Here is an 11,399-nt window from a genome sequence, read left to right on the forward strand (position 1 = left end):
AATAAAGGTGTAGATTTGTTCTCTTGTATTTTTGTTAAAAAAAAAAAAAAGAACAAGTGGCAAAACCTAGTGGCAGTCATGCGACGCCTGGGTGGCTCAGTCGGTTAAGCGTCTGCCTTCGGCTCAGGTCATGATCCCAGGGTCCTGGTATTGAGCCCCGCGCCGGGCTCCCCGCTCAGCGGGAAGCCTGCTTCTCCCTCTGCCTGCTGCTCCCCTGCTTCTGCTCTCGCTGTCTCTCTTTGCCAAATAAATAAAATCTTTAAAAAAAAAAAAACAACAACCTAGTGGCAGTCTGTGGGGAATAAATGATTAAAGAACAGCCACATGGATCTGAATTTGAACCATTAAGAGAGTTAAGGAAGTTAAGGAAAGTGAATTTGGAAAGATTTATCAGCAAAATCTTGTGCCTTTACAGCTTTTTCATGGCCCATGGTTTTGTTAGTAAGCCTCTAAATGTCAGTCCAACTACATTGTTAAATGTCAAAGCAAGAGCTACAGAGACCAGGGCTACCCTGGGGAATCCAGGCTACAGAAGTCACTGCAGCTACACAGGGTGCTACCCTTCCACCATCACCAGAACCAGTCTGAATGGTGGGTATGATCAAATCTTTACCTTAGCCAACCCAACAAAGTTTTATTGAGTAAGCACCCTCTTTGGGTACTTTTCTTGATGTTAGATATACTGAGATTTAAAAAAAAGACAGATCAGGGTGCCTGGGTGGCTCAGTTGGTTAAGCGACTGCCTTCGGCTCAGGTCATGATCCCGGAGTCCTGGGATTGAGTCCCACATCGGGCTCCCGGCTCAGCAGGGAGCCTGCTTCTCCCTCTGGCCCTCTCCCCTGGCATGCCGTTTCTCTCTCTCTCTCACTCTCTAATAAATAAATAAAATCTTTAAAAAATTAAAATTAAAATTAAAAAATTAAAAAAAGACAGTTCCTCCCTGCCTAAAGTTTACAGTCTACTTCCCATAACTGAGAAAAAGCACGAATAGATAGAAAAGATACCAACATTGCAAAGCCCATAGCAGAAAAAATGATGTGGACGTGTGTGTCAGAAAGGGATTCATTCACTCATTTTTTTCAAAATACTGAGCACATACTCTCTGCCAGGTACTACTAAACACTGAACACGGAGTAAAGAACTCCACAGAAGAAGTGTCCCTTTCCTGGCTTACATTTTAGTCACAAAGGTAATAAACAAGATACTTAGAGATTGATAAATGCCATAAAAAAATAAGGTGATAAGAGGAAGTAACTAAGATTAGGCCAGTCTTGGACTCTAAAGCAGATCCAAGTTTGAGGTGGTCCTACCATGGGCACTGCAAACATACCATCCCTCAAAATATTTGTAGCTTCTGTTGCAGAGGTAAATAGTCCCTGGTAACTAGTTTATAGGATTAACTAGGATTATAACTCAAGCCCATAGAATCACTGGAAATTTTCTAATTTCTCTTTAGTGCATACCCAGTTAATTTCCTGTAATATTTGTGAAGATGGCCATTTCTTATGATGCTGCTTTTCATAAGAATAGATCAGATTTTGTTGTACAGGTTTTATAAGAAAGATACTCAGAGGTATGAATATAAAAAGAGGGTTTGGTGGTGGTGGTGGTGGTGGCTGTTTTCAGGCAGGAGAATTATTCAATAAACCGTATGCCAGATATTTTTCTACTCTTGGAGATGGGGAATGAGAAACAATGACACAGTGACCTTTTTAAACTATTTTTCTTTTTTTATATATATTCTATTATATATGAATATATATATAAATACATATTATCTATATTCTATGGATAAATATATATCATCTATATTCTATATATATATATTTATATATGCATGAAGTAATATGTGTACAAAAGAGTGATATAAAAATAGTATGGGATTTCTGATATTTGATCCCAGGTAACATTTCGTTGAATATTCTGTATTTCTCCTCTTTAGTCTTTACCAGTGGTGAATCGCCTCTTAAATAGAAGAATGGTAGTGGTGTTTAGGCAGATTACACTTCTTCTTTGGAAGAATTTTGCTTTAAAAGTGAGTGTATTCATCTGAAAAAATAAGGGGGGAGCTAATGCCCAATGAGTAAATATGTTATGGTAACTGATACTCTCTATTCCAGGATCATAGATTCAGAATGAACATTTGGAACATCAAAAATCAATTACACGCTAGAGTTAGGGAGCTGTTAGTATGTTCCTTAAGAAGGCGGATGATTGGCATATATATTTGGAAGTCCAGAAATCTACATTGGTTAAAGGTCAGAAGAGGAAGTAAGAATATCACTAATAAGAGGAAGTCGAGGTGAACATTTGATCACATGTGACAGGCATATGGGTTTCAGGAGGACACAAATACTGAATGAGAATGCAAACCAAAGAGAAGTCTAATGAGACAGGATCCAGCTTCCACAGAAATTGGAATAGCTGGGCAAAATGGGCTAAAGAACAGACACAACATACCACCACCAGAAAGTTTGATAATGAACAACCTTCTGCCACTATAAAGTTGTTTCCAAATAGTTCCTTTTTGGTCAACAGAAAGCATCTTAGGGGGAAGAGCTGATTGGAGCAAAAGTGAACTACTGGGACCTTATGAAGATAAAAAGTTTCTGCACAGCAAAGGAAACAAGCAACAAAACTAAAAGCCAGCCTACAGAATGGGAGATGATATTTGCAAATGGCATATCTGATAAAGGGCTAGTATCTAAAATCTATAGAGAACTTATCAAACTCGACACCCAAAAAAAACATAATCCAGTTAAGAAATGGGCAGAAGACATGAAAAGACACTTTTCCAAAGAAGACATCCAGATGGCTAACAGACACATGAAAAAGTGCTCAAGATCATTTATCGTCAGGGAAAACCGCAATGAGATACCACCTCACACCTGTCAGAATGGCTAAAATTAACAGCATAGGAAAAAACAGATGTTGGTGAGGATGTGGAGAAAGGGGAACCCCCTTGCACTGTTGGTGGGAGTGTGAACTGGTGCAGCCACTTTGGAAAACAGTATGGAGATTCCTCAAAAAGCTAAAAATAGAACTACCTTATGATCCAGCAATTGCACTACTAGGTATTTACCCAAAGGATACAAAAATACAGATTCAAAAGGGCACATGCACCCTGAAGTTTATAGCAGCATTATCAACAATAGCCAAACTATGGAGAGAGTCCTAATATCCATCAACTGATGAATGCATAAAGAAAATGTGGCATACCATATATATACAATGGACTCTCAGCCATCAAAAAGAATGAAGTCTTCCCATTTGCAACAACATGGATGGAACTAGAGTGTATTATGCTAAGCAAAATAAGTCGGAGAAAGACAAATACCATATGATTTCCCTCATATGTGGAATTTAAAAAACAAAACAGATGAAGGTATAGTAAGGGGGCGGAGAGAGGGAGCAAACCATAAGAGACTTCTAACAATAGAGAACAGGGTTGATGGAGGGAGGTGGGTGGGGGACAGGCTAAATTGGTGATGCGTATTAAGGAGGGCACTTGTGATGAGCACTGGATTTTATATGTAAGTGATGAATCACTAAATTCTACTCCTGAAACCAATATTACACTATATGTTTACTAACTAGAATTTAAGTAAAAATTTAAAGAAAAAACAGAAAACAAAAAGAATGAAGAAAAATGAACAGAGCTTCAGAGCCCTGTAAGATACCATTCAGCATACCAGCACACATGTAATGGGAGTTCCAGGAAAAGAGAGAGAGAAAAGGACAGAACAAATATTCAAAGAAATAATGGGTTAAAACTTTGCAAATTTGATGAAAAACAATCTATATATTCAAGAATCTCAGTATAGGATAAGTATGGAGAACTTCAGGTAGGACTGCCTTGCCAGTGCAGCTTCTCCCTCAACCATTCTTATTTGAAGGAAAGCTTGTTCCAAGCAAGGAGAATGTTTCTCAGCAAAAGAGGCCCTGGTTGTCCATTCAAACCAGATTCCCATCTATGAGAACTACCCCAACCTGATCTGTCCCTTCTATAACCATCACCCATTTGTATTTTTCTATAGCTCTGAGATCCTCTGCAAGCCCACCGGCTTGGCCTTAGGGTCAATGAATATTCAACTCACAGGATTATCATAAGCCATGCTTGGTACCAGTCTATTCAGTAGGACAGGAAATGGCAGCAGGGCAGCACAAGGTACTGCTCTTGTGTGAGTCCTTGCAGCAACTCAGATGCAAGAGGACAAAACCCACATCGCATAGGTGTGGGAACCTCCCTGGCTTAGAAGCTCCATAGGAGCAATTCCAAAGGCAGAGCTTCCAGAATCCCCACAAGAGGCCCAATTATAAGTGATAAGGATCACTGCCCTCAAAAAAGCCCAAAGTCTAGTTTCTTTGTCAGGTGTTTATAGTTCTCCTTGTCCGGGTGTAATTTGTCCATCGGGGATCATTTTTACCATAAGCAGTATTGCCTAGTAACACAGGTAATGTCTTTATCTGGTTGCCAGGATAACATAAAAAGAGTCAACCAAAGGTCAAATTCTCATGCAGAATGGATAAAAAATGTAACACACTAAGATGCTTCCAGGACTCATTTACTCGTTTGTCAACAATAGAGACACACGAGATTGCTTGTCTACATGTTAAATATATATACACATACGTGTGTGTATGTGTTGGGGCCTAGGATAGGGGACATTTCACTGTATTTTTTAAAAAAGATTTTATTTATTTATTTGACAGAGAGAGAGAGAGACAGTGAGAGCAGGAACACAAGCAGCAGGAGTGGGAGAAGGAGAAGCAGGCTTCCCGCGGAGTGGGGAGCCCAATGTGGGACTCGATCCCAGGACCCTGGGATCATGACCTGAGCCGAAGGCAGACACTTAACGACTGAGCCACCCAGGCACCCCATTTTTAACTGTATTTATATGCTTTTCTGAATCTTGGGTGTAAGTAGGAATTACCATAATTTATAACCTTCTCTCTTCCTTGCTTCCTTTCCTCCTTAAACCCTTCCCTATGTAGTGATGGCACCAAGCATAAGCTAAGTACAGTTATTGCCCTGTCAGGAGGGCCTGACATCATCTTCCTCGATAAGCCATCTTCTGGCATGGATCCTGTGGCCCAACACTTCCTCTGGGACACAGTCTCATGGACCCGTGAGTCTGGCAAGATCATTGTCATAATCACCCATAGGTGTGGCTTGTATCTTGATTGAGGGATGGGGAAGAGGGGAGTTACACTTGGTGCCATGGGCATGTGATTGTGTCTAAGAACATAGGTCAGTAATGACCTTGCCAGGGCCTATTAATGTCCTTGGAAGAATTACAGTCTGTGATTCCTGCCAGAAGAAATACCCTACAGTTCTTAGATGAACTCTTTGGAACATTCTATCCAAAAAATGAAAAAGTAGAAACAAATTGGAGCCCTTACTGCAGGTTTAAGCATCTGCCTCTTGGTTTCCATTTTTATTTCAACTATAAGAGAATGTAGTCAATAGAGGTCCCCCAAATCTTACATGGGTCCTAAACACCAGTCTTACCAAGAACTTCCCTGATTCTTTGAGGATTCTAGCCTTCATGCCATGGTGAGCCTCTCCAGCTCTACCTCCCAGTGGTTCCTTATTTTTCCAGGACAGAAGAATGTGAGGCTCTGTGTTCAAGACTGGCCATTATAATAAATGGGAAGTGCAAATGCCTTGGCAATCCAGGCAAGGATCCAAAGAATAAGTGTGGAAGTGCATACATTCTACAGGCCAAAATCAAGATGGATAAGCAGGCAAAAGAGGTGCAAAAGCTGAAGATACTCATTGAAACAACCTTTCCAGGTACTAAAGGTTAAGCATGACGCTCTCAATTAAGCTTCTGTTGAACCCCGTGTCCCAAACGTTTCACCCCATTGACATAAAGAGTTAGTAAGTAAGGCCCTCAGCCCCTCTTTGTCATTATGCAATTACAGTGCTTTCTTCTCCCTGTGATTCTAACTACATTCTACAAGATAATTCTTCCCAGCTATGAAATAATTACTCTTGTACCAATTATCAATTCCAATATTTACGATTTCTCCCGGCTACCTTAGTCAAGGTATGATCAAGAAACACCAACTAGGCCACAATGGTAAAGCTGAGCCACGAGGCCAAGCAGAAGCTGCAGCAGCTCCTTGAAGGTGGCCAGTTTGCCATCCGCAGGGGCTTTCTTCCTCTCGTGATTTACCTGGGATTCAAGGGTGGGGTTGCAGATCCTGGAATGCCTGAACCAACTGTTTTGAGCTAACGTTGGGAATAAAGGTTATCGGGATTTGGAAGCAATCAATAGACAGGAACAACATGGAAGGTGTGCGCTCTGGCTGGGATAGAGATGGGACATCGCGCAGATGTTCACCAGTTGAATGGCACAGGGCTCTTCTCAGATGAATCTGTGGCAGAATGGGACCTCAGCTGACTTATTTATCATTGACTATATCAAAATACATGTTTTTAACAATGTTAAAAAAAAAGAAATGCTAACTAGCACTAACAGCTCTCTTCTCATTTTTCAGGTAGAATTTGTGTGAGGGACATAACTATACGTACAACCAACAGCTAAATGTCTGCACAGTGCAGATATCCCCTCTATGTAAATGATGGGCCATTGTTAGAGATAACCAGACTGTACGCACCCATGCCTGTGTCTTCTCTCTGCAGTTAATCATATCCCCATGGTTTGCACAGTGCCTAGCACACAGTAGGTATTCAGTAAACTTCTGCTGAAAGCCAAGAATGTGACATAATCAGATTTGCATTTAGAAAGACCAATTCAACTTCAGAATTTAGACTAGTGATATGTTTTTGTTATCTGTTCCCATACTTGTCCTACCATAGTTTTTTTTCTTTTCTTACTCTATGTAATTGCTAGTCTAATTGCCTGTCTTTCTCACTTGTAGATTCCATTATGGCAAGGGCCATATCCTGGAGTAGAAACAAAATTGGAGCCTGACCCAGTATGGAAGTATGTTAGGGCTTGGCCAATCAAATTAGGTCAAAAGGGGGATGAAAAAAAAGGAAGTTCAGATGTCTGCCTCCGATCTGGCTTTCCTGGGATGAAATTCAGAGACTTCAAAATTAAAAAAAAAAAAAAATCCTTCTCCCTCCAAAAATTTTTCATTTAAATTGTGATGGAATTGTTAGGATCCTAGTGCCCCAACTCCTTCTTGCTGAGAGGATTATTTTCCTCCACAAGTAATATAAAAGGGCAGATCTTTAGCCTAGCCTAGGTTGTTACACAAGGAGTGAGCCCAGCTGGGCATTTGTGAGCTGAAGAAAAAGCTTCTGTCTGCAACTTTTCTTTTTTCTTCCCATTTTGTGCAAACATTTCTTACTGAAGCCTCCTGTCCATTCATGCTTTCTGCCTCAATGCTGGGCTCAAGCCTTGTTTCCCTCTTCCGCCTACAGTATCAGACAAAAACCAGTTTGCCCGGTGAGCACTTTTTTAGCTAAATTACATCATTAGCATAGTTCTGCAAATTAGATGGCCATGCACTTTAGTATCCATGCCTACCTGAGATAGAGTATTATAGAGCATACTATTTTTTCCCGTTTTTTTCCTATAACAATACAATGAGTTAAAATTACAGTATTTAATGTTTTAAGGTTGTCTTCCTCCTTAAATTTAGCTATAGAACAACGTAGACATGGTTTAGGTATAGGCCAATATGCTTAGCCATGTCACCTACATCAAAGTGGTATAGAAATTTAGGAGATAGAGAAAGAAATGGGAGCTAAAGCAGTCACGGAGGGCTTCACCAAGGTAGTGGGACTTCAGGTAGTTATTTAGAATGAGTGCCTGAGAAGCACCTTTTTGCCTTGAAACTTTTCCCTGCAAAATCTGCAGAAATGTTTCACCTTACCAAACTGAAACTCTGTACTCATTAAAGCAACAATTCCCCATTTCCCTCTCCCCCCAGCTGTGGGCGGCTACCATTCTACTTTCTATTAATTTGACTACTCTGGACACCTTACATAAGTGGAATGATACGGTATTTGTTTTTTTATGACTGACTTATTTCATTTGGCATATCAAGTTTCGTCCATGTTGTAGCAGGTCTCAGAATTCGCTTCCTTTTTAAGGCTGAATAATATTTCGGTGTACATATACAGCACATTCATCTATCAGCAGACACTCGAGTTGCATCTGCCTCTTCACTATTGTGACTAATGCCACTGTGAACATGGGTGTGTAAATATCTCCTCAAGATCCTGCTTTTAATTCTTTTGAGTATATACTCAGAAGCGGGATTGCTCTTCAACTTTTTGAGGACCCTCCATACTGTTTTCCACAGCGCCTGCACCATTTTACATTCCCACCAACACTGTACAAAGGTGAAACCCTATGATTTAAGGGAAGAATTCTTACCAGAATATGACCTACTTCTTTTACTGTAAAACAGAGGAAGAGTTCTTCCCCTTTAAGTATAATCAGGAAAGGTCAAAAAATTAATTGCAGAGAAAAAAAATAGTCAAGAATAAAGTGAGAGAAGCACCTTTTTGCCTTGAAACTTTTCCCTGGTGCAAATACAGGGACACAGAACTGACTTGTACCTCTTTCTCTTTTTTTTTAAGATTTTATTTATTTATTTGAGAGAGAGAGAATGAGAGATAGAGAGCATGAGAGGGAAGAGGGTCAGAGGGACAAGCAGACTCCCCGCTGAGAAGGGAGCCCGATGTGGGACTTGATCCTGGGACTCCAGGATCATGACCTGAGCCAAAGGCAGTCGCTTAACCAACTGAGCCACTCAGGCGCCCGACTTGTACCTCTTTCTAACAGTTTTCCTGTTCCTACCTCTGTGCATTTTTATAGAACAGGGACAGTGGGATGTAGTCAGCAATGTCGCGTGTGACTAGAAAAACAAATCTGCAAGCAACATGTATATTTTTTTTTAATTAGGAGCTTTGACTTGTTTCCTCATTTGAATTGACTCTAGCCTTTGCTTTGGTTTAAAAAATACATGTGCCCAGAAATGGCCCTTGTTTCGCTTTATCCCTCACACAAAGCGCCTCTTTCCCTTTTTCAGCCCCCTAAAGCATGAGCTCCAAGGGACGGTCCATTACCACATACCTAGCAAGGACTTTACCTGAGGAAAGGTGAGTGTGGTACCAGGCCCTCCTAAAACCACAGGAGGTGTTTTGACCTTAGAGTTGGTGGATGATATGAAGCATTCAAATTCAGGCATCTGAGAGATTTAAGACAAACCTGGCTCTATCAGAGACCATTTCTATTTTTCCCTTTCTTGGGTACTGTGTAAAGCCAATATTACCATAGTAGTTTTATAGAACATGGGAACATGGCTTAAGCCTAAATTATTTTGGCTTCTTAGGAGTTACTCGTAATTTTGAGGGCATAGATAGATGAGTTCTGTTTCAGGAGGTGTGAGGTTTATAAATTCACAGTATCCTGGGAAGCTGACATTAACAGGGATAGACGGGCAAAACATTTCCTCTCTAACTCAGATTTATTAGCTTCATAGGAAGTCTCCAGGTCCATGCAAGGTGGGAGTAAACAGAGCCTTTTCCCCCTTCTCTCTACCAAACCAGTGTTTTTCCTCACCTGTCCCTTTGAGGGCCTTTAATAACAGTGATTTCTTCTGCTGCCTTGAAAGTATTTGGTATCGTGAAGTCAATCAAAGATGAATATGGATTAGAAAATTATTTCATGGGGCACCTGGGTGGCTCAGTCAGTTAAGCATCTGCTTTTGGCTCTGGTCATGATCCTGGAGTCCTGGGGTTGAGCTCCATGTCAGGCTCCCTGCTCAGCGGGGAGTCTGCTTCTCCCTCTCCCGCTGCCCCTCCCCACTTGTGTTCTCTCTCTCACGCTCACTCTCTAATAAATAAATAAATAAAATAAAATAAAATAAAGGAGGGGGAGGGGGTGCCTGGGTGGCTCAGTCATTAAGCATCTGCCTTCAGCTCAGGTCATGATCCCAGGGTCCTGGGATCGAGCCCCACATTGGGCTCCCTGCTCAGCGGGAAGCCTGCTGCTCCCTCTCCCACTCCCCCTGCTTGTGTTCCCTCTCTCACTGTGTCTCTCTCTCTCAAATAAATAAAATCTTTTAAAAAATAAAAATAATAAAATGAAGATTCCTGGATTCCAAACCGGGTAGATTCTGATTCAGTCAGAGTGGTGGCAAACCCAGGAATCTGCATTTCAACAAGTACTCCACATGATTCTGATGCCTGTTTGGCTTTGGGGCAAAATGGGCTAGGCCTTCCAGGGGATTTTCAAATTAAGGCTTGCAATTTAAACACCTAAGAAGTCATTTGTATTCCTGGGAATTTTTCCTGACATTAGTATAAAATTAGTATAAAATACTACCAGGTGGGGGCGCCTGGGTGGCTCAGTCGTTGAGCTTCTGCCTTCAGCTCAGGTCATGATCCCAGGGTCCTGGGATCAAGGCCCGCATCGGGCTCTCAGCTCAGCAGGAAGCCTGCTTCTCCCTCTCCCACTCCCCCTGCTTGTGTTCCCTCTCTCGCTGTGTCTCTCTGTCAAATAAATAAAATCTTTAAAAAAAAAAATACTACCAGGTGACAGCATATCACCATTCAATGTCACCATTCAAATAAGTCTTCTACTAAAGCTATAATGAAAACATGATAAACAAATTTGTCTTTCCTTTCTTTCCCAAACTTACCAGTGTCAAGACCTCTTTGCCAAAGTAGCTTTAGCTACTTGAGTCACAAAATTATTTTTTTTAAGAGTCACAAAATAATTTATTTATTTATTTGACAGAGACAGAGATAGCAAGAGCAGGAACACAAGCTGGGGGGAGTGGGAGAGGGAGAAGCAGGTTTCCCGCCCAGCAGGGAGCCCGATGCGGGGCTCGAACCCAGGACATGACCTGAGCTGAAGGCAGATGCTTAACAACTGAGCCACCCAGGTGCCCAAGAGTCACAAAATAATTTAAAAGAAGCTAGTTCAACCTAACTTGCTTGCACAATTTCAGATTTTTGTTGATATCATGAGGTCTAAGCTGGACATCCTAAGAACTAGAGCATTGGCATCTAGACGGGCTCCAGAGTATTCTTTCTCAGGAAAGTGTTAATCCTGAGGTCTCTTCCCTTCTTGTCTTTGCAATCCTATGACACAGCTGATGTCGCTTGGGTTCTCCCCTTCATATCTGATATCAACCAATAAGGTGCATAGCAAACTTATTTAGATCCCACATACAACTAAGAGAAAAGTGAAAGGCAGTTTTAGGACAAAAGGGATGTGTGTTTCTGTTTAATAAAATGCACAAATCCATGGGACGCCTGGCTGGCTCAGTCGATTAAACGTCTGTCTTGGGCTCAGGTGATGATCCCAGGGTCCTGGGATGAAGTCCTGCATCATGCTCCCTGCTCAGCAGGGAGCCTGCTTCTCCCTCTGCCTGCCGCTCCCCCTGCTTGTGCATGCACTCTC

General features: G+C 41.5%; 1 protein-coding gene across 1 annotated transcript; it reads left to right on the forward strand.

Moving 5' to 3' along the window:
- The first annotated feature begins 6,083 nt into the window (after positions 1 to 6,083).
- LOC112811366 (mitochondrial import receptor subunit TOM7 homolog) lies at positions 6,084 to 6,317 on the forward strand. The gene has a single exon (XM_073888006.1). It carries the CDS (start codon positions 6,084 to 6,086, stop codon positions 6,240 to 6,242), a length of 159 nt encoding a protein of 52 aa, XP_073744107.1. The 3' UTR covers positions 6,243 to 6,317.
- Positions 6,318 to 11,399: the final 5,082 nt, after the last annotated feature.

Source organism: Callorhinus ursinus, unplaced genomic scaffold (genome assembly GCF_003265705.2).
Source record: "Callorhinus ursinus isolate GAN/ISIS: 27379988/994484 unplaced genomic scaffold, GSC_fseal_2.0 scaffold85, whole genome shotgun sequence".
Classification (NCBI taxonomy): Eukaryota; Metazoa; Chordata; class Mammalia; order Carnivora; family Otariidae; genus Callorhinus; species Callorhinus ursinus.

Coding starts and splice junctions, on each gene's coding strand:
- LOC112811366 (XM_073888006.1), top strand. CDS start 6,084: ATGGTAAAGCTGAGCCACGAGGCCAAGCAGAAGCTGCAGCAGCTCCTT.